Source organism: Suncus etruscus, chromosome 2 (genome assembly GCF_024139225.1).
Source record: "Suncus etruscus isolate mSunEtr1 chromosome 2, mSunEtr1.pri.cur, whole genome shotgun sequence".
NCBI lineage: Eukaryota > Metazoa > Chordata > Mammalia > Eulipotyphla > Soricidae > Suncus > Suncus etruscus.
The window spans coordinates 70,789,020-70,811,697 of record NC_064849.1 but is presented as its reverse complement, the minus strand read 5'-3'; the positions used below and the strand labels follow the sequence as shown (position 1 = coordinate 70,811,697).

The 22,678-nt window shown below is 44.5% G+C and overlaps 1 protein-coding gene across 1 annotated transcript in view; it reads right to left on the bottom strand.

The window, feature by feature from the left end:
* DROSHA (drosha ribonuclease III) overlaps positions 1–22,678 on the bottom strand; it is a 139,365-nt gene that overhangs the window by 96,594 nt on the left and 20,093 nt on the right. The window contains exons 9-15 of the mRNA XM_049768729.1: positions 20,690–20,844; positions 18,107–18,187; positions 16,154–16,240; positions 13,293–13,379; positions 5,790–5,861; positions 3,468–3,549; positions 2,081–2,155 (exon numbers count right to left, since the gene is read on the bottom strand). Of these exons, the coding sequence (XP_049624686.1) occupies positions 2,081–2,155; positions 3,468–3,549; positions 5,790–5,861; positions 13,293–13,379; positions 16,154–16,240; positions 18,107–18,187; positions 20,690–20,844 (639 nt within the window). The remainder of the gene's footprint in view (positions 1–2,080; positions 2,156–3,467; positions 3,550–5,789; positions 5,862–13,292; positions 13,380–16,153; positions 16,241–18,106; positions 18,188–20,689; positions 20,845–22,678) is intronic.

Sequence of the window (22,678 nt, the reverse complement as noted above, 5' to 3'; positions counted from 1 at the left end):
TATGGTATTAGCATGATACTTAAGACACAAGTGACATGTGCTGACATAAACAAGAACCCTTGAAACATGGTAACCTGAGGAAAAGGGATCAAGGACAAACTGGGGAAACCCTATACCAGAGGAGAGAATCAAGAAAGAAGCAGCGTGAAGAAAGCATGAAAGAGAAGGCTGGTCCCAGTCCAGGTCAAGGTCAGAGTCAAGGGTCAAGGAACAGAGACTAGAACTGCAGGGCAGCCCCTGGATTCAGTCTTTTGTCTACTGCCGTTGACATTAGCACTACAGTGGGATGGCAGCTAATAGGAAGGGAACCTAAAGCACAGCCGGGCTGTTTAGAATGTGACAAGTTCTACAGAGGGTCCTGAGGCTCAGGAACAGCTGCAGCACCCCAAACTGCAGCGAAGCAAACAAGAGCTTTCCAACTGACATGCTGGGGAATCTGTGAGCTAAAAGCACAAGCCACAGACCTACCACCGTTAACTGCTGGCTTCCCACAGAATCACTGCATGGCCAGTGCAAAGGAGCAAAGTCCCAGGCTGAATGGACCAATCGTCCTGCATCGTGGTGTTAAGTGCCAGGGCTGAGGCAGAAACCAACACACATTCACAAGGGATGGACACAAGAAAAAAGGAACGGCTGGGGTGGCAGAGGCAGAAAGATGTCAGCACATCCCTGTATCGTGAGACACTGGAGTGACACTACTGGGCTGGATTCCTACAGGGGGGCCAAAGACCTTGTAGACAAAAATGGCAGCTGAAGACTTTATTAAAAATACAACCACTGGGGGCCGGAGAGATAGCATGGAGGTAAGGCATTTGCCTTTCATGCAGAAGGTCTGTGGTTTGAATCCTGGCATCCTATATGGTCTCCCGAGCCTGCCAAGAGTGATTTCCGAGCATAGAACCAGGAGTAACCCCTGAGCGCTGCCGGTGTGACCCAAAAACCAAAAAAAAAAAAAAAAAACAACCAAAAAACAAACAACCACTGGGATCAGAGTGGTGGCACAGCGGTAGAGCGTTTGCCTTGCACATGACAACCTGGGAAAGACCAAGTTTGATCCCTGATAACCCATATGGTCCCCCGAACCTGCCAGGAGTAACCTGAATGTTGCCGGGTGTGGCCCAAAAACAAAGAAACAAAAAAATCCAGCCCCTGGGGGCCAGAGCAAGATAGTACAGCAGGTACGGTGCTGGCCTTGCACATGGCTGACCAGGTTTGATCTCCAGCACCCCATAGGGTCCCCTGAGCCCAACAGGAGTAATGCCTGGGAGAAGCCAGGAGCAAACCCCTAAGCATCGCTGAATGTGCCCCTCAAAAACAAAAACAACGAAAAAGAAAGATAAAGCAATTAGTGGAGCATATGATTAATTTCCTGCCACCAATTTGATCTCCTTCCTGCATTGTGTGGCACCATACCCCCAACGCAATTCCAGGTGTAGCCCCCAAGGGCTCCTGGGCACTGCTGAGTAGGACCCTATAAAAAAAGAGAAAAGATGGGAAAAAATACCTACAGTTCAATGCCATTATTTTAATTAAACTGGTTTTTCTTTCGTTTTGTTTTAAGTAACCCCAGCTGCACTCAGGGTTACTCCTGGTGCTGCAGGAAATCAGTTAGAAATCGGTCCTGGCAGGCTCAAGGGACCATATGGGATGCCAGGGATTGAACCTGGGTCATTCCTGGGTTTGTTGTATGCAAGGCAAATGTCCTACCACTGTGCTATTACTCCGGCCCATGAATTAAACTATGATTGTATAATTTTTTACAGTTCTTATTATATAGAGATAGGAGTTTTTTTCATTGTTTTTCAATCAACAATCAATCAATCAAACCACTTCTGTGTTCCATACTCATTTGAAAACCTGCATAATATTTTATCAGGCCGACTTTCATACTGTGTATGTCAGTTCTTATAGAGTTTGTATAATTTGGGTTCCCATCTCAGCAATTGTACAAGCATATGTGGTCTCACTGTCTTGAGCCTGACCAGAGAAGGAGGTAATGAGCAGGAGGAGCAGGAAGGTTGTCCCTAAAGACAGGCTTATTTCAAGGCACACCATCTTCCCTGACAAGCCTAAGACTTACCTGGCAGAAACCGCACAAAACGTGGCATGAAATGAAATCTCGGGCAACAGGGAGGACTGTCTTCAAACAAAGGACCTGAAGCAAACATGAGAAAAGGAAAGAAACAAGTAAACACAACCGCCTACAGTATGCATTGCAACTGTAATTTCTAAACATGGTAAGTCACTAAGAAAGAAAAAAAAGGACAAATATGAAAATATAAACATAAATGAAATTAACCCCCACATCATACTTTTCAGCAACTCAATGGATTGTGCAGTGCCCCCAAAAATATCTCTTGAGAACTGCAGGCACACCACCCAAAGACTGGAAACTCCAAAGAGAAAAAATACACCACGTCATCTGACTTTGAAAATTTCAAAATTAAGGCCCAAACTGAGTCTGGAGTGATAAGACAGGATTTTAGGTCTTTTGCCTTGCATGGAACTGACCCAGGTTCTATCCCTAGAGCCACACATGGCCCCCAAGATCAGCCAAGAGTGAACCCTCAGTGCAGAGCCAGGAGTAAGCCCTGAGCACCAGCAGGTGCAGCCCTCTGCAAAAATAAAATAAAAATTCAAAACTGCAAATATTTTCCTTATAATGAACTATAATGTACAATGATTGTGTTCTCATTCATTTTATCAATATAATTGGGGGAAATTAAGATGAATACTATTTACAGCTGAGTCTAATTTAAAAAGAAAGCACTCATCAACTTAAACAGAAATAAATAATAACCACTAAAATACAGACATTTCCAAAAGGATGAATAACATATCACAAAACCAAGTTATCAGGCTTTGGAATACATAATTCACAGTAATATGTGTGTTCTTTTTGTTTTGTTATTTTGTTTGTTTTTGGGCCATACCCAGTAGTGCTCAGGGGGTTACTCCTGGTTCTGCACTCAGAAATCACTCCTGGCAGGCTAGGGGAAACAATATGGGGTGCCAGGAATCAAATCCGGGTCCATCCCAGGTCAGCCACATGCAAGGCAAATGCCCTACCACTGTGCTATCTCTCCAGCCCTCTAATAAATGCGTGTTTTAAGAGCTAACAGAATTTCTCTTATTATAATAAAGTTCAATAATTTCAAATAATAACTAATGAAATTTCCTATAACACATATAAAGCAAGATAATCACCTGACATAAGAGATTCATCATTTTGGCCATGGAGAATAATTCTAGGCAATGACACCATTAAACTATATTGAAGTAAGAGTCACAAATAAGACTCAGCACATAAAACGATAGTAAGCATCCCTATAATCAGACCACATTATCCCTGGGGATTTCAGCTCTAAGAGGAAGTTCAACTATATTCTTCCCATTTGTAAATTTCTGTATAAAAGCTATCATGTTCCACTATGTCCATTACACTTTTCTTTAACCCTATTATTTACCTTTAAGATTCCAGTCATATAACTCCAAGATATCTCTGAATAGGAATAGTGAAAAGAGTTCAAGTCCTTTCACACAAAAATTCTGAAAAGAGAAATCAAAATGAAATTACTATGGTAGAAATAGGTATTTATGAAACTTCCAAGCTGTTGTCGCCAAAAGTCTTCAAGTGCCTACTAACACCTTGTAAAATCCTAAAATATGTGGCCTCTTTTCCTACAACATTGTAGAGACAGAAGTGAAAGTGACAATCATGCCAATATGATTCCTAAGATATGGTTGACTCAGTCCTTCCCAACATACAAATACAAATTATGTAAAACTTGGGGCGTTTGCCTTGCACATCGCTGACCTGGGATAGATCCGGGTTCGATCCCCAGCATCCCATATGGTTCCCCAAGCCTGCTGGGAGAAATTTGTGAGCACAGAGTCAAGAATAATCCCCTGAGTGCTGGCAGATATGTCCCCAAATAAAAAACAAACAAAAAACAAACAAAAACAAATAAACAAACAAAAAAAACAATCAACCAAACAAAAAGATGTAAAACTTAAAAATGAAAGTTTCCTAAGGTCAAAGGAGACAGCCCAATGATGAAAAGAATCCAAATGTCCTGGAGACTTTCTGGTCATTCAAATTATATACAGGCAGCTCAGACTGCCCCCTCTTTCTCATTCCTACCCCAAACACACCCCAAGAATCACTGCCACAGAGATATTATATAAAGAGGATTTATCTCCAAGGGTAGGGTAGGGCATTTGCCTTTCATCCAGCCAATCTGGGTTCAATCCCCAGCACCCCAGAACCCAGGAGTGACCCCTAGCACCACAGGATATGGCCAACCCAGGAGTAAACCCTGAGCTAACCAAAAGATGTGGTTAAAAATAAAAAAAATAAACTTAGCCACCACCCTCCCCCCCAAAATTGTTCACATCCGTAATAAAGGCAAATAAAGGGCTGAAAAGAAGTACAAAAACTCGGTAGCAAAATTTCTCCTATAAACAAGCTTAACTGGTGATGTATTTGCAAGTGCGAATAGTCTCATAATTCTTCCTACTTGTTTTCCTTAGGGCTCATAAATCACCCTGCATGAGATCATGCCAGAAGTCATAAACTTTTATAATAGCAAATGCAGGCTTATGATCTTAAAAAAAAAATAAATAAATAAAATTAAGAGTAACAAAAAAAAAAAAGCTCTCCAAAGCAGGAGAATGGAGGGGCGGGCACTTTTGCCTTTCATGTCACCTTTGACAGACAGGTGGCTTTCACAGGACTGGCTGGGAACTGCAATAGGTGCAAACCAAGCATGCATGTCCTGATCATCAATTTCCTTTTGGTGTGCCAGAGGCGCGACAGCCCTGCATTGTTCAACAAGGCCTGCAAGAGCCAGGGGGCTTGGGAAATCGACCCCTGCTCCAACACGGTGTTAAGTGCACATGCTCGTTTGCTGTCTACTTGTTATTTCTTGGTGTGATTTGTTGACACCACTAAATTCCCGATCAGGCAATGAATCACTCTGAGAATCACATTAATCTTGCTTTGGAATTTTTTTCTTGGGGGGGGGGGGCTCTTGCATCTATTTAGATAAATCTGCAGCTGAGCATCCGCAATGAAAAACAATTAGGAAAAAAATATGTAAATAGAAGGAAAGAAAAATGAAGCCAGCATTGATCTTGTCAGGGGAGATAATGAATAAGATAATTCCCCGCAGCTATCAGATCCAGCTTCCCGACTCTCATTTCCTTGCTGATAACGACCAATCTCCCAGTGCTGGCCCCCACCCAAAAGAAGGAGAAACAGATGCGGACTAGCTGTTGGGAGATACAAGGCGAGGAGAAATGGGTTCAAAATTAGGTCACTACATTGAAAAATGACCCTCAGTTTTAACCCTGTTCCCAGAGCCCCCGTCTCACTCAGCCCTTTCCATGCAGAACACAGCCCTGCCGAGGTCTTCCATGACAAAGAGCCAGGGTAGGCCAAGTTCAAATCTTTAAAGGTACAAAGTGTGAAAGTCAACAAAAACAGATGTTATTTAAAAAAATAAAAATAAAGCCAGAGCAATAGCATAGTGGTAGGGCATTTGCCTTGCACATGAACAACCAGAGATGAACCTGGGTTCGATTCCCAGCATCCTATGTGGTCACCTAGCCTGCCAGGAGCGATTTCTGAGTGCAGAGCTAGTATTAGCCCCTGAGTACTACTGGGTGCGACCCCAAAACGTAAAATGGCTTGTGAAGAAAAACAAAACCCAAAAAACCTCAAAGAGCTAACTCCAGAAAGCTGATGAATTCATCTTTGTCCCACACCCCTCAACTGTCCCCCGTACCTCTGGCATCATTTCTTCAATGAAGTGGATTGTGTAGTCTATGTTGAACCGGATAACTTTGCACAGTGGGATCTGCAATGAGAATAATTAGGAGGGTCAGTTCTGCCAGTCAGTGAGTTGGTCTTCGAAGGCTCACCAAGCACCTCTCCTGACTGATGGGCCCCGTGACAGCTTCACCTGAATCAAAGCAGCTAAGGAGGCTGAGTCTGGCAGACTGACCTGAGCACACTGCTGGGTTTTAAGGGCCAAGAACTCCATAGTCCAGCTGCAGGGAACCCACTTAATGTTGGTGCTGAATATGACAAGCTCCCAAGAATAAAAATGGAACACGTCACCTCTAAGAAATAACTAAAACTGCAATTAGGGATCAGAGCAATAGCACAGTGGGTAAGGCCTTGCACATGGCCAACCCGGGTTTGATTCCCGGTTTCCCATATGGTCCCCCAAACACGCTAGGAGTAATTCTTGAGTGCTAAGCCAGAAGTTATCCCTTAACTTTGATGGTAAGACCCCAAAACCAAAATAAATAAATAAATAAAATCAGAATTAAATTTACTGTCTTGGGTTTTTTAATTTGCCAGCATCTTCAATTCACCAGGGATCAGAGAAACAATGCAGCAAGTACGGTACTAGTTTTGCATGCAGCTGATTCGGGTTTGATCCCCTGGCACCTCACATGGTTGAGACAGATAGTCTCTCCAGGAGAGATATACTACCCTTCCTGTTCATTGGGAGAGGGAGAAAGAACCACTGAAGGTAAGAGGCAGACAGGGGATTACAGGCTGGAGGGCGCTCTAGGAGCTGAGAAGATAAGGCTCCTTCAGCACGTGTGAACTTATATATATAAGTTCTCTCTCTCTCTCTCTCATATATATGTGTGTGTGTGTGTGTGTGTGTGTGTGTATATATATATATATATATATATATATATGTATATATATATATTTATAGTCAGGACCCATAAGCCTCAGACAGCTGGGACCCAAATGACACCAGCCAGGACTCATGAACCACTTGAGACAACTGGCACACATCTGTATCCCCATTCACCCAGCAACATGCTGGTGATGGGATTGGTGTTGGAGCACTGAATACCTAAAACAACTGTATAATGAGTAACTTAAAATTATTGTGTTTAGATGATGTTTAAAGAAAAAAAAAACATTAAGGCTCTTGACTTGTACACAGCTGACCCCAGTTAGATCTCTGGCACTGCATAGTCTTTTGAGGCCCACTAGGAATGATCCCTGAGATCATCGCCAGTAGGGAGGGAGGGAAGGAGGGAGTGAGAGAGGGAAAGGGAGGGAGAGAAAAAAGGGAGAGAAGGAAGGAAGGAGAAAGAAATCCACTTGACTGAGCTCTAAGCCACAAACATATACAACTCCATTTTCTAGTCTAATTTTTATGTAAAAATAAGGAGGTCTCTGTCTCTGCTTTGTTTTACCAAGGTCTCAGCAGAGACAAGCCTAGTACCTAGACATAAGAGGTTCTCTCTACATATATTAATAAATGAGTGAAAAAATCAGAGAGAGAGGGTGAGAGCTTATTATGGTGGTTTTAACTGACTAGCTGGAAAAGATAATAGGAACTTGAGAGATGTGTTAAGTAGACTTGTCTGGCCACTCAACCCATCCCTAAGATGACTTTACATAGATATAATCATTCTTATAAACTCTAGCAATCGGAAAGGACAAATTTTAATTCTAAAAGAGAACCAGCAAGACAAAAATAGTCTTATAATGCCATCTACTGGAATCTTATTCTCAGTAAAGAAATTTAGTTCTTAGGAGTTCTTACCCCCCCCCCCAAGGAGAGTGGCTAATTTGAGAAAAATTCATTTAGTAGGAGATCCATTTTTAACCTTCTTGTGGTAGAAGGATCTAAGGCAACTACAAGCGGCATGCCAAGGTCATTATCAGCTTTTGTTCTTTTTGATATTTGGTCCACACCCAGCGATGCTCATTGCTTATTCCTGGCTTTGCCCTCAGAAATTACTCCTGGTGGTGTTCAGGGTACCATATGAAACGTCAGGGATTGAACCCGGATGGGTTGTATGCAAGGCAAGCTCCCAACCCGCTACACTATTGCTCTGGCCCCAGATTGTTTTCATTTTGAGAGTTACACTTAAACCATGAACTAAGGGCTGGAGCAATGGCACAGTGGTAGGGTGTTTGCCTTGCACGTGACTGACCCAGGATGGCTCAGGGGACCACATGGGATGCTGGGGATCAAACCCAGGTCAGCCTCATGCAGGGCAAATGCCCTACCCACTGTGCTATCGCTCCAGCCCCAACCCTTTTATTTTTAACAAGGATCTAGAAGAGGAAGAAAGGCAAGTAAGCCAGCAGAAATGGAATATGATGTACTTTAATGGGGGTTGGTGCAATTAAAAAACACACATTAAAATAGTGCAAGAATCCAAGAAGAGATTTGAGCTAAGACTTTGAAGAAGGGGTGGGATTTTTTTCTAGCTCTTCCAGAATAGTTAAGTGGTAAAGAGAGAGTATATAATAGGGGATGAATGATAACACAGCAGGTAGGGCATTTGTCTTGCATACAGCCAATCTGGATTTGATCCCCAGCATCCCATATGGTTCCCCGAGAACTGCCAGGAGTAATTTTTGAGTTCAGAGTCAAGAGTAACCCCTGAGCGCCAGGTGTGACCCAAAAACAGAAAGGGGGAGAGAGGAGAGAAAGATAAAGAGAGTATTTAGCGCCTACCAAGAAAAGAAAGGAAAATTAAGAACACCTCGGAACTGTTGGGGAGAGGACAGCGCACAGAGAAGCACCGTGGTTCCTCTAAGTTTGGTTTTTTTTTTTGGGGGGGGGGCATCCCCAGTGGTGCTCAGGGGTTACTTCTAAATCTACACTCAGGAAATAACTCATAGTAGGGCATTGAGAATCATATGGATATTGTGGATCGAACCCAGGTTGACCACATGCAAAGCAAGTGCCTTCCCCATTGTGCGATCTCTCCAATCTCAACCATCACGAGTCCTCAGAGACCAGACCAAGAACTCAGGCTTTCTCCTTGACAAGAAGTCACTCGAACACTAGAGGTGTGAGGCTGTAACACTGACAATGGGCTGCCATGCCATAGATACTGTCTAGGGTGGTTAACAGGGGACCAGGAGCCCAGATCAGAGTCTAATAAACTGTCCTAGAGCTCAACGGAGAACTGGCTGAACAGACGTGCGTCATCTGAAACAGGCGAAATCACTGAACAGGGGCTGCTTCAAAGGGCAATGGAGAACAAAACTGAGAGGAATGTGTCTAGGTTTCTGGTCTGAGCCACCACCTCAGACCAACAGTAAACAGCAGAAAACAGAAAACAACAGCAATTATAGAAAAGAACTCCAGAGATAAGAAGTGGGGACCCCAGATACTGCCTATTTTGCATTCATAGGACAAATAGAATCCACATAGGTTGAAGGAGAGGGGCAGGAGCATGTGGGCACCATGGGAAAGGTGAGGAGGAGCCTCAAACTTTGAGGGAAGGTGGCATTTCCCAGGGATTCAGCACTCATGAAAAAAAAAATGCAAGAGTACCCATATTGGACTAAGCAGTTCTTATTCTAATCAGGAGATTTCTTCTTTGCATGTGCTTGTACCTCCTGGGTGGAAAGAACCTCTATATTGGCCCTCTACCCCTACCTGTTCTCCACCCATGGGAGTATCTCTACTCTTCCCAATAAAGACCTCAGATCAGAGACACTTCTTCCTGTTTTGGTCCCACAGCTATCTTGTGGCAGAAGTTCATGAAACTCCCTAACCTGTATGGATTATTGCCTGTGTTGGCACTGCTTCCAGACTATCGTTCCTCAATCCCCCCCAGGATTGGGCTGTGAGGCCTCTCTACATGCCCCAACAAACACTAGATCTTCACCTTGGGCACCAGCATTGGATTGGTGCCTTCTGCAGGTACAGTCTTCCCACCTCTGCCCTCTTTATTTTCAACTCAACATCCCTGAAAATTCAGGGCAATTCCTGGCTCTGTGCTCAGGAGTGAGCACTGACAGTGCTCAAGTTAACTGTATGAGGTGTCAGGGATTCGAGCCAGGTTAGTGCTCACCTTGGCCGTGTGCAAGGTCTGGTACTTCCTATTTTAGTATATGTGCTGCTGAAGCGAGCACCTGGTACTTCCTATATGATCTCTGCAGCCCAAGGATATAGTTACTTGCCTTTCTATGGGACTCTCATACCTGAGCAATTAGAGATTGCAAGCTTGAAACGACCAGTACTTCTTCTGCTGTTCAAAGGTTGACCACTACATCTGTCCTTTTTTTTGGGGGTGGGTGGGGTGGGGGTTATACCTGGCAGCACTCAGGGGTTACTCCTGGCTCTGTACTCAGAAATTGTTCTTGCCAGGCTTGGGGGACCATATGGGATGTCAGGGATCAACCCTGGGTTGATCCCGGGTCAGCCTCATGAAAGGCAAACGCCCTTCCTGCCATGCTATCACATGCTATCACAGCCCCTACATCTGTCACTTTCTACAGATGGGCAATGCCCTTGACTGCAATAATCACATAAATTATATTATCGTATCTTAAAACATGTCTAACTGCTGGTAGTCACTAACTTCTATATCACTCAACCAAACACAAATCACTGGGGCCAGTGTGATAGTACAGTGGGTAGAACACATGCTTTGCATGTTGCCAGTGTAGATCTCCAGCTTCCTATTTGGTTCCCCAAGCACTCTCAGGAATAATCCCTGAATACAGATCCCCCTTAGAACTGCCAAGTGTTAAGTGCAAAGTGACCCAAAACTCTAATTCTCTGCCCCAAGGCCCCTACACACCAACTTTCTAACTTTCTACTGCCAGACACTTCATGAGTTGAATCTAAGGCAGTGAAGCCACTGGAAAGGCAAATCGTCCAAGACAGGCAGGGAATGATCAGCAGGTTTTCTTGGGCATTTGAAGATCCACTAAAGTATTTGCAGCCAGTTCTTACATCCCTGTAACTTGAGTGATGCTGCCAAAGTCCTTAATAAGATCCACGCGCATAAGCAAGAGTAATTGACGACATAAAGGACGAAGGTTCTCCCAGAATGCGTGCTCCTTCATCAGAAAGGCTTTCACTCCACTTCCGCACAAGATGACCCAGAGAGGGCCCCTGATGAACGAGACTTGGCGACTTCTCACAAGGCCATCATTGGCATGCCAGTGCGGGCCTACTGGCTCGCTCGAGAAAATGAATCAGAGCAGTAAAGCAATTGAATCATTCTTTTTTCCTGGGAGGTTATTTCAAATTCAAGAGGCCTTTGACGGATCTAATTCCTAGGAACTATACAACATGGCTTAAAACCCGATTTATTTGATCAACATCTCTAATGTAAATGCCGGGGCTTATCTTTCTCATTAGAGAGTAGAGTTCTCAAGTTTGGAGAACTTGAGTCATTTATATAAAATATATGCCAAAGCCGGGAATGTTTTCTGTCCTGGCTTTTACTTTTATAACAACTGCAATAAATGCAATTAATTTTGTGTTAGCAAGGCTCAGCAGGGGTGGGGTGCGGGGGGAACGTTTGCCGTGGGTCTTAATAAAACACAAAGAATCACCAAGTTCAAGGTCATATAAATATTGAGTTTTTTATTTAAAAAAAATTAGAAAGCCTCAACCCTGGACCCTCTGACATCTGTTCCAGAACAATAACTTTAATATAAAAGCAGGCTTAAGGGCCTGAGACGTTTTTCTTAAATGCAAAGAACCCATGAAAATGCAAAAGCCTCTCTGTGCCTTTTCATAAAGACTGTTTAAGAATGCTCCACTATTACACATTCCCTTTTATATATTAGAGTATGCCCTAGAGAGCAATGCCATAGATATTACTAAAAGATTTTATCTTTTAATTTTTTGAGTTTGGGGGCAACACCTAGCAGTGCTCTTCAGCTGCTCCAGTGCTCTCGGAACCAAGCAACAAGGACTGACCTGGTATCCTAGCATACAAAGCATGTGCTCCTGGGAAGAAAGAGACAGTAGAGAAATCAAGGCACTTGCTTTATATGTGCCCTACCCAGGTTAAATTCCCAGACATCATATATGGAATCCCTGAGCTTACCAGGAGTGATCTCTGACCACAGAGGCAGGAGTAAACCCTGAGCACAACCAGAGGTGGCCCATAAACAAGACAAAACAAAACAAAAATAAATGTGTATGAGGTTGAAGCAAAAGCACAGCGGGGAGGGCACTTGCCTTGCACGCGGCAGATCCAGGTTTGATCCTTGGCATCCCATACGGTTCCCAGAACCCACCAGGAATTACTCCTGAGCACAGAGCAAAAAGTAACCCCTGAGCACTGCCAGGTGTGGCCCCAAAACAAAAACAGTAATAAAAAAAATGTGCTGCAGCTCCCTGAACAACCTCCCTGGCACTGATGACTTTATTTTTATAGTTACAGCACAATTGTCTTCTCTAGGAGAAATAGACTGTAGAATGAGTATCATTAAGAAAACATTTTGGTTTAAAATTAATATGAACATAATGGAATTGTGTCTACTTAGAAGAAAGCAAAGAATAATGGGAAGGAACAAGATTAGGCCAAGACTCAAGACTGATTGCTTCTCTCCTCTGCAGTGGAACAGAATTCCCCCATTTTAAATAAATAGCTCCAAAATAACTTTTCATACCTTTTTTATTATTATTATTATTATTTGGTTTTGGGGTCACATCAGGCTGCGCTCAGGGGTTACTCCTGGCTCTATGCCCAGAAATCGCTCCTGGCAGGCTTGGGGGACTATATGGGATGCCGGGATTCAAACCACCGCCCTTCTGTATGCAAGGTAAATGCCCTACCTCCATGCAATCTCTCTGGCCCCCAAAATAACTTTTCAAATGACAGAAGTAACTTCATGTGACCAAACTGGCCTGGCTCAGGACATATTCGGATGGAGCCCAAACACAGCAGTGACTCAGTACTTTCTAGAATGGCATCTGGATGGGGACAGACTCTCCATTTGAGCTACATGCCACCAGGCAGCCTTGAATTCCCAGAAAAATATGCATGACTGACAAAAGGCTCTTCAAGAAGCCGTATCCCCAGACTCAAAAAACAAAGGGCTAGATGAAAATAATCCAGGCTCCAGATGTCCCCAACAGGCTCTGTTTCTTTTTCGGTTGCCCAAAGACGAAACAAGAGCTTCTCCTTAAAACTTTCCAACTTTCTTTTGAAGGACGCCCAACCCAAAATAGCCCTGACACGTTACTCTACAGTTTATCCTTTTTTTCCCTATCTTTCACACTCTCAAAATGTTATTCTGACACATGTTTACTGACACCATTTACTGGGAACCAAACCTGTGACTCATTAGCAAAGATGTCACCCTCCCACCTGACACGATGCTGCAGACTTCCTGCTGCACAGAGAGGGAGGCAGAAGGGATGTGACCGAGGAGTCAGAGCCAAGTAAATCTCTGACTTTTGGAAGAATAGAAAGAAGGAAGGGAGAGAAGGCAGAGAGAGAAGAAGAGAGAAACTGGGCATTTCTCATATACTTACATTGGTCAGGGGAGCATGTGCAAACATAGAAAATCCTTCAAAGATATACTCGTGGTCATCATATTCGATAACAGTTGGCCTGTCAGTCTAGAAGCAAATAAGCACAGGACAGATTTAAGTCATGGTCTGCACATGTGGAAATCCATCAGGGCACAAAGCCACCAGTGGGGACAAAAAGGAGGGACTTGGTGTCCTCTGCTAATGAATCTCAGAGGAAATGTCAGGCAAAAAGCAAAATTTTCCCTGGCTCAGTGGCTTTTCTAGCATTATTAATATTACATAGAGGGGCCCAGAGAGATAGCATAGTGGTGTTTGCCTTGCAAGCAGCCGATCCAGGACCAAAGGTGGTTGGTTCGAATCCCGGTGTCCCATATGGTCCCCCGTGCCTGCCAGGAGCTATTTCTGAGCAGACAGCCAGGAGTAACACCTCTGCACTGCCGGGTATGACCCAAAAACCAAAAAAAAAAAAAAAAGAATTACATAGAGAGATTCAGGAGTATTTAGTCTAGAGCCTGGATTACTATACTGAATTCCACAAGGTCGCCTGTATTAATCATAGAGAACTGTATTTGTCAACAAATAGGGTTGATAACGAAAAACAAACTAAAATCAAAACCCACATCAAACCCAAGCCATTCACATGCAGGACAAGTGTCCTACCCATTATACTAACCCTCTGGCCCTTCTCCAGGGTCTTTTAAGATTAAGAACATCCTATAGTTTCTTTGAACTCCACAGCTCCAAACAGCTATTATGAAATTAGCTAAATAGGGCCAGAGTCATAGGCACTTGCCTTTTACAAAGTCAACCCAATTAATCCCAAGCACCTCCCCACTCCAGGAGTGATGCTTGAGCCCAGAGCCAGGAGTAAGTCTTGGGCACCACTAGGTATGAGCTCATCCCAATAAAACACAATGCAGAAAAGCCCTCTGCACTCCTATGTTCACTGCAGCATTATTTACAATAGCCAGAATATAGAATAACCCAAATGCCCGAGAATAGATGAGAGTGGGGATAGAAGCAGACAAAGGAGCAAGGGATCATGGAAGGCAGCAGGAAAGAGGCTGAATGAAAAGTTTAGCTTAGTAGCCATGTAAAGAAATGCACATGGCAGTTAGTGCCATGTAATAAAACTGACTGTCTCCTGAACATTCATCTGACTGCTTGTGAGTCTCTCAGCCATTATCCTACAACCTTTAGACCTGCCAGCCAAGGGGGTACAGGTGCTGGGCTGAGAAAGACCTCCTCCACCTTAGAACTCTATATTTAATATGTATACAACATGGTATATACAATGTGTATATATATCTACACAATGGAATACTATGCAGCTGTTAGAAAAATAAAGTCATGAAATTTGCTTATACATGGATGGATATGGAGAGTATTGTGCTGAGTGAAATGAGTCAGAGGGAAAGGGCTAGACATAAAATAATCTTACTCATTGTGAGATTATAAAAGATATATAGATTTTATATATATATATATATATATATATATATATATATATATATATATATATAAGATCATTTGATAATAATACCCAGACACAATAGAGAGGAGGGCCAGGAGACCAGTCCATGGTAGGAAGCTTGCCATAAATAGTGGGGGAGTACATTTAGGGCAGAGAAGGGACCACTCTGACAATGATAGTTGGAAATGATCATTTGGGACAAGAACTAGATACTGAAAGATGAGAAAGTGATATAATTGATACCCCTTCAGTAACAACATTGCAAACCACATGCCTAAAAGGAAAAAAATGGAAAAGAGTGAAGAAAACTATCTGTCCCAGAGGCAAGTAAGGGAAAGGTCAAGCATAGGCAGAGCAGGAGGGAAACTGGGGACACTGGTGGCAGAGAATGTGCACTGGTGAAGTGATGGACATTGTATATTTGAAACTCAATCAAGAACAACTTTCTATGTCATGGTGACCCAATTAAACAATTTACTTATTTTAATAAAAGAAATTACTTGTTATGTGATAAAAATCATTATTATAATAGTTATTATAACTAAATCTAAAATAAAGTGAACAATACAAATAAAAAAGGTACAGAATATAGCATAGTGCAAGAAAGCCAAAATAAAAGCCATTTATGAAAAAGGTCATAATAACATGAGAATAAAATACCATATTTTCCGGCATCTAAGACAACTTTTTAACCCATGAAAAACTTCTTAAAAGTCGGGGGTCATCTTATATGCCAGTCTAGGGCATGCTGAAACTTACTCCAGCTTCAGGGATAAGTGATCTGGCCCCCTCTTACTGCCACATCCCATCCAGCTGCCTGATGTCATTACTCAATCCTCTGCTTGTCCTGATTCATCTTTCAGGGCACACAGAGGAGCTGAGTCACCAAGAGGCACAGGGTATGTGGCTTTCTGGTGCTCAGTCATCCATTCGGCTTTTAAGGGACACAGAGGAGGTGCTCTGTCTCCCTCTAGCTGTCTTATTAATCACTGCATCCCAGCCAGCTGCTCTTGGAGGAAGCCTCTCTCTGCTCTCAATGTTTACATGTTTGATGACAAATAGCCTTATGTTTATGTGTCAGTTTTCCATCTAAGTACATGCATGACATAAGCATTTGAATTAAAATTTCCATTTTTTTAAAATTTCCACTTGGTGTGCGTTAAAAGAGAGGCAATCTTATATGGCGAATATAGCCCAAACCCTATATTTTAACAGGAAAATATATGCTTATATGCAGGAAAATACGGTATTTATCATTTTAAAATGTTTAACATTTCAAATCTGACTCCAAGTTCAGCCTGTCCACATTTCAATCTAGTCACATACATCCATCGTATTTTCATCATCATACCCACTGGTATAAGCCCCAAGTCCGGGGATTACTTACTAAGAAGTTAGTCGGGGGGGAGACGGTGATCCGGTAGTGGAAGAGGCGGCCGGCATTGTTGGTCATGGGCCGGCAGGGTTTGATGGCCTGTGGGGAGACGGGAGTGAGTGCCGGGAATAGCAGTAAAACAGACTTATCTCAAGATACATGTTCTAGAGCCAGCAAAATAGCATCAGGGTTAAGGTGCTTGCCTCACACACGGCTTACCTGCGTCATATAGTCAACTCTCCATTTGGTCCCCTGAGCCCCACTAGGATTGAGCACAAAGTAGAGAGTAAAGCCCCAAGCACTGCCAAGTGTGGCCCCCAAAACAAGTTAGGGACAAGACTGAGCAGGCAAACTAAGGGGGTAATCAGGAGGGTTACAGAGCTCACTGGGACTGACCAGAGAGGCCACCAACTTGCCTCCCTGAAAGGCATACTGTCACCCACTACTACATGATCACACTCGAAACCAGGAGCCCAGTTATGCCTCAGCACCAGTGGTTAGAGAGTGATGGCAGGAGAGACACGTCCCTGGGAGCCTGCAAGAGCCTAAAAGGACCTGGTACTTAGTGAGAGGATCCAAAGGGCACCACAGAAAACCAAATGGCTAGGGAAGGGCTAGGAGCATCAATGTTGGGAGATATGAGGCACCCCTTCCTTAGAGGCCTCATTGGGGGAGAGTTCAAGTACTGACAGTGCTTCCTCACACTCTTAACAACGAACTTGAACATTCAAGAAAGTGGGTGCCTAGGGATAAATATTGGGTCTCAGGAAGGGGAAAATAAAACCCAAAGACACAGGCAACAATTATGTCTGTGGGAAGGTTCAAGAGACACCCCCAGAAGAGACTGGTGTTGGAGGCTTAATAATGAATAAATAACTCTGCAAGTGGAATTCATAGTGATTAAAAATCTTAAAGTATCAGGACTGGTGTGATAACACAGTGGGTAGAGCATTTGCCTAACTAGTGCCTGACCCTGGTTTGATCTCAATCATTTCATATGGTACCCCAAGCCTTCCAGGAGTGATTTCTGAGCACAGAGCCAAGAATAACTCCTGAGTACTGCTGGTTGTAGCCCAAACCCTAACCCAAATTAAAAGTGTGTGCGTGCGTGCGTGCGTGCGTGAGTGTGTGTGTGTGTGTGTGTGTGTGTGTGTGTGTGTGTGTGTGTGTGTGTGTGTGTGTGTGTGTAAAAGCAACTCACTGACCAAGGCCAAGAGGAATGTGCTGGTCAGGATGCTCAGTGGTGGCTACTGTGGGGGCTGAGCATGGCCAACCCACATCCTTCTCCTCTTTGCCACTTGGGACAGCCTGAGACTACAGACATGTGTGGGCAGAAAAAGAAATCTTTCCTAAACTTTGCTCCTGGGATTCCTAAGCAGTTCAGAAGATCCGGGGGCTTCACTAGCAAAATTCAGCCAAGCGGGTTGGACAGCTCAATGTTCAGATTCCACTCAAGTGGTACTACTCAGACCTAGTAGTGCTGGGGAACAGCATGGCCATTACCCAGCTTAGGAGGCATGCAGAGCTGAAGTCCAATCTCAGGGCACAGTGTCCCAACTCCTGAGCTACCTCCCATCCTCAACTTTATTTTTAATTTTCCTTGGTAACAATCGCTCATTCCAACCCCAAATCCAAAGAGCTTCCTTCTTCAACTTGCAGTAATATAGGTTATAAAGGAAGATGCAAAGACCATTTCTGGGCTGGAGAGATGGCACAGAGAAAAAGGCATTTGCCATGCATGTAGCCAACCTGGACTCCCTTCCTGCAGCACCCCTTAGTCCTGCCAGGAATGACCCCCGAATACAGAGTTAGGAGAAAGCACAAAGTGTTGGCTTTATCCCCCAAAACAGACAACAAAAAATAAACAGTTCTGTGGCATAATTTCATTTCTGGCAAAGAGAAGTACTGCAACACGGCAGTCTCTGGTACCTTGGCATTCACGGATATGACGACCCAAACCCTTACCTCCTCTCCAGGGTAAATGCTGTGCCTGATCCCAGTGCGTCTCGCCTTGGCGCTGCATTTGCAGAGCGGACCATCATTCATCTGTTGGAGAGAGAAGGGGGTATGTTTTTAGTGGACCAGGGCTGCCCAGAAACCAAGTGAGTTTAGGTGTCACCATAGAATTTGAGGCACTGAAGAGGCAATAAGAGTTAGAAGATGGGGGCCGGGCGGTGGCGCTAAAGGTAAGGTGCCTGCCTTGCCTGCGCTAGCCTTGGACGGACCGCGGTTCGATCCCCCGGTGTCCCATATGGTCCCCCAAGCCAGGAGCAACTTCTGAGCACATAGCCAGGAGTAACCCCTGAGCGTTACTGGGTGTGGCCCAAAAACCAAAAAAAATAAAAAAGAGTTAGAAGATATTTAATGGGGAGCCAAGAGACCCTACAGCAGGTAAAGTATTTGCCTTGCCTGCAGTCAGCCAGAGTTTGATCCCCAGTATCTTAGATGATCTCCAGAACAATGCCAAGAGTGATTGCTAGGTGCAGAGACAGGAGTAATCCCCGAGCATCAATGAGTGTGACCCAAAAACAAAAAAACAGAATGAAAAAATAAAGAAGACTTAATGGATGCCCCCAAATCAATCAGGCTGCCAACTGTCCCTGGAGTCTGAAGGAAGGAATGGCTGTGACATTTTTGGGCACCCAGATTATTGGCAAAGTCACGGAGAAAACACCAGTGTCAAGCCCGTGCGTGGGCACCCTTATTCTCTGAGCCATGCAGCTCCTACTTACGTCAAGACACACTCCTGGCAAAAACAAAGCATTGTAGGTGCTGTAGGAACACAAGAATACTGTACCGGGCAGGCTGGAACCATAGCACAGCACTTAGGGTGTTTGCCTTGCACACAGCAGTCCAGGGTTCCACCCCTGGCATCCCATACAGTCCCCAAAGCACTGCCAGGAGTGATTCCTGAGCAAAGCCAGGAGTTAACCTGAGCACTGCAAGGTGAGGCTTCCCGCCCCCCAAAATAAACTAACAAAACCAAAAAGAAACCTACAGGAGCTTCTACGGCAGGGAGGGAGAAGCCCACCACTTAGCAGGACCACCCTCACTCTAGCTGCCCTGAGCTCGAAGATCAGTTCATGGTCGTGAACTGAACTTGACCTTGGAATTCACACAGCACAGCCTATGGGGTGCAGAGAAGCAGAGGGGAAGACCTTGGGCTCCACAATCTCGAGGAGCAGTAAAACAGGAACAAGCCTAAAGGAAATGTTTTGTCATTACAAAGAAAAGTAACACACATGGTGGGTCCACAGAGATGCACCCCTAAAATTGCAAAGTTCAGGAAAGGCTTCAGAGAGAGAGAGAGAGAGAGTGTGTGGAGGCTGAGTGGGCAGGGGAAGGGTGTCTGCTCTACCTAAGCTGCAGCAGGGGAAAGGCAGGGAAGAAAGCCCGTGTTAACTCTGGAAATGAGATGCTCAGAGCAGGATGGGTCCAGATGTGAATGAGAAAAACCAAACCTGAACTGAGATCCAAATGTGTTTGCATGTATATGTGTATATGAAAACCAAAACCAAACCAAGGTCCAAACATGTGCTTGTGTTTACAAATGTGTGTCCTAATGTGTGTATAAATGTGTGTCCAAATGTGTGTAAAAATTCAAAGCTGTACTGAAGTCCAAACATATGTGACCACACATGTATGTGTGTGTTCAAATGTGTGTGTGTGCATTAGTAGAGGCACACCCTATAATAGTCAGAGGTTACTTTTGGCTTTGTGTTCAAGGGCCACTCTGGGTAGTAGGACCATAAGGAGTGCTGGGGGTTGAACTCTCATCAGCTGCCTCCAAGACCAGCGACTTGGCCCCTGCACTGTCTCTGACCCCAAGTCCCAAATGTTTAAGGGATCTTAAAAGTCTTGTTTCATGGATCAATATGAATATAGGGTTGAGGTGCTGGTCTTGCAATTCAATCCCCAGCATATTTAATCTCCGAAGCACTGCCAGAAGTGATTCCTGAGTACAGGGCCAGGAGTAAACTCTGAGCATCTCTATGTGTGGTCCAAAAACAACCCCTTCCCCAAAACTATTTTTAAATGATCTGTCCAGCTATCCCATCCTAAATCCAAACATGCTTACTTGGGAAGAAACTTAAAAGAAATGATCTTGTACCAACTGAGAAATACAAAATCTTAAAGGACTTCAAACACTTGCCTATACTGCTACAAGCTACATTCCAGGCAAACTACTTTTGAAAAGACCTTCAAAAGTTCCTACCATATGTCTCCCTCTGTTTACTGCAAGTTTAATGACGCAGAGCCATTATCCTGAGCCCCAACACAGAACTTACACATTATTCTGTGTCCCAACACAGAACTTACAAACATCATCAAAAGTGATTCAATGAATTGTTGCTTGGATGCTTTGGCTCTCAGGAGCTGAGCCCTTGAGCAGAAAAGAAATAAGCTCTAAAGATAACAACCAAAGGAGAACCTGGAGAGGAAAATTCAATTTCCAACAGCAGCCTAAATGCATCCTCTGTGCCTGGAGTCGTAAATGTGATGTGTGGGATGTCCCACCAGTCCTGCAAGACAATTAAGGCAGCGTACCTGGCCCGGGTCGTTGTACCATAGTTCATCATGCAGCCGGTCTGGATGGGCCTTTTTGCGTTTGATTTCCGCGATGACATCGAAGACTTCTGAGTCGGAGCTGCTGGAGCAGGTGCTGTCTTCATCAGACTCACACTCGGACTCGCTGGAACTCTCTAAGAAGAATGGGAATAGAGAGAACATCATCTGTGGAGATGGCCGTGGAACCAGACAGCTATGGGGCCCGATCGTGGTTGAACTGACTAGTGAATTGCTGGGTAGGGACATATACAGCCCATCAAGCTCCGACAGCCCAGCGGGCTAGGCCCAGGAAACATGGTATTTTTTTGTTTTGTTTGGGCGCCACATCTGAGACATACTGCTAATCACCTTAAGAACACACTGAGCCAGAGCAATAGCACAGAAGTCGAAGCGATAGCACAGCAGTAGGGCATTTGCCTTGCATGCAGCCCACCTGGAAGGGAGCGGGGTTAATATTCTCAGCATCCCATATAGTCACCCAGCCTACCAGTGGCGATTTCTGAGTGCAGAGCCAGGAATAACCCAAGTGACACCGGGTGTTGCCCAGAAACCAGTCAATAAATCAATTAATAAAGATGTTTTTTTTTTTTGAGAAGGCACACCCATTGATGCTCAGGGGTTACTCCTGACTATTAGCTCAGAAATCGCTCCTGGCTTGGGGGACCATATGGGACGCCAGGGATCAAACCTAGGTTCGTCCTGGGTCAGCCTTGTGCAAGGCAAACACCCTACCTTACCGCTGTGTTATCACCCTGGCCACTAAATTTTTAAAAAACACAAACACACACATCCTGCTTTCCCTAAGTCCCTTACCCTGTCTTCCCTAAATGAGAAGCACATAGCCTATTTTGGTTTGATTTTTGATTTCTGGGCCATACCCAGTGGTGCTCAGGGTTATTCCTGGCTGTGCTCAGAAATCGCTCCTGGCAGGCTCAAGGGACCATGTGAGATGGCAGGAATCAAACCCCACCTCCACCCACCCCCACCCCTGCAACCCTTGGTTGGCATCATGCAAGGCAAACTCTCTACTGTTGTGCTATCTTTCCAGACCCACAAACCCTGTTTTAATCCCCTCTCACATCCTACCTGTGACACACAGTCCATACCCTACCCTCCCTAACATAAATATCCATTTCCCACCTACCATAAACTGAGTTACTCTCCCAAAGTGGCTGATGGATTCTTGTTTGTGAGTGCTTTACTGGCCCAGAGCCTGACTTCACCAACAACTTCACATCCAGCGATTTCTGACCTCACTGGTGACTTCTACATCTTGGGATCTGACTTTACCAGCGGAATTTACAATGCACAGGGGCTGCTCCTGTGAGCTCAATGCTCAGGACTCACTCCTGACTGTGGCAGGGGGGGACACCCAGAATGGAAACGGGGTCAGTCACATGCAAGGCAAACATCGTAACCTCCCAGACTCTCTCCCCAGTCCAGGAATAATGATTCCTAGAGGGAAAGTCAAGACAACCAGAAAAGGCAAAACATGGCACCCCAAAGGGCTGAGACCCAGAGACAGCTGTGCTCACCCTGCCTGTCCCATAGCATTTGCAGCTCCAGGGAAGGGGTGCAGGTGGGCTAGGAATGGAGGTGGAGTGGAGGGCTGGGGTTGAAGGAGATGAGAAAAGGAATGCAAAGGGAGCACAGAGGTTGGAGAATAGGGAGGCTGAGGCTGAGCAAAGCACCCTGACCACTCTCCCCAAAATAACTGGGAGAGAGGAATTGGGGTGTCAGAAATGCCAGATCCCAGGGGCTGAACACTGGACTGGAAACTGCAATCACTTATTTTCCTCTTAGGAGCCGCAAGTGAAGATTTTCAGTTTTTGGAAGACCAAGAACTATTAAATTCACCATCATCCAAAAGACATATTTTGGGTTCAAATTTGGATCTGAATTCTACTCATCTACTTAAGAGCTTCGTGGCCAGTACAGAGACAAAGCAGATAAAGGTGGCTGGGAGAG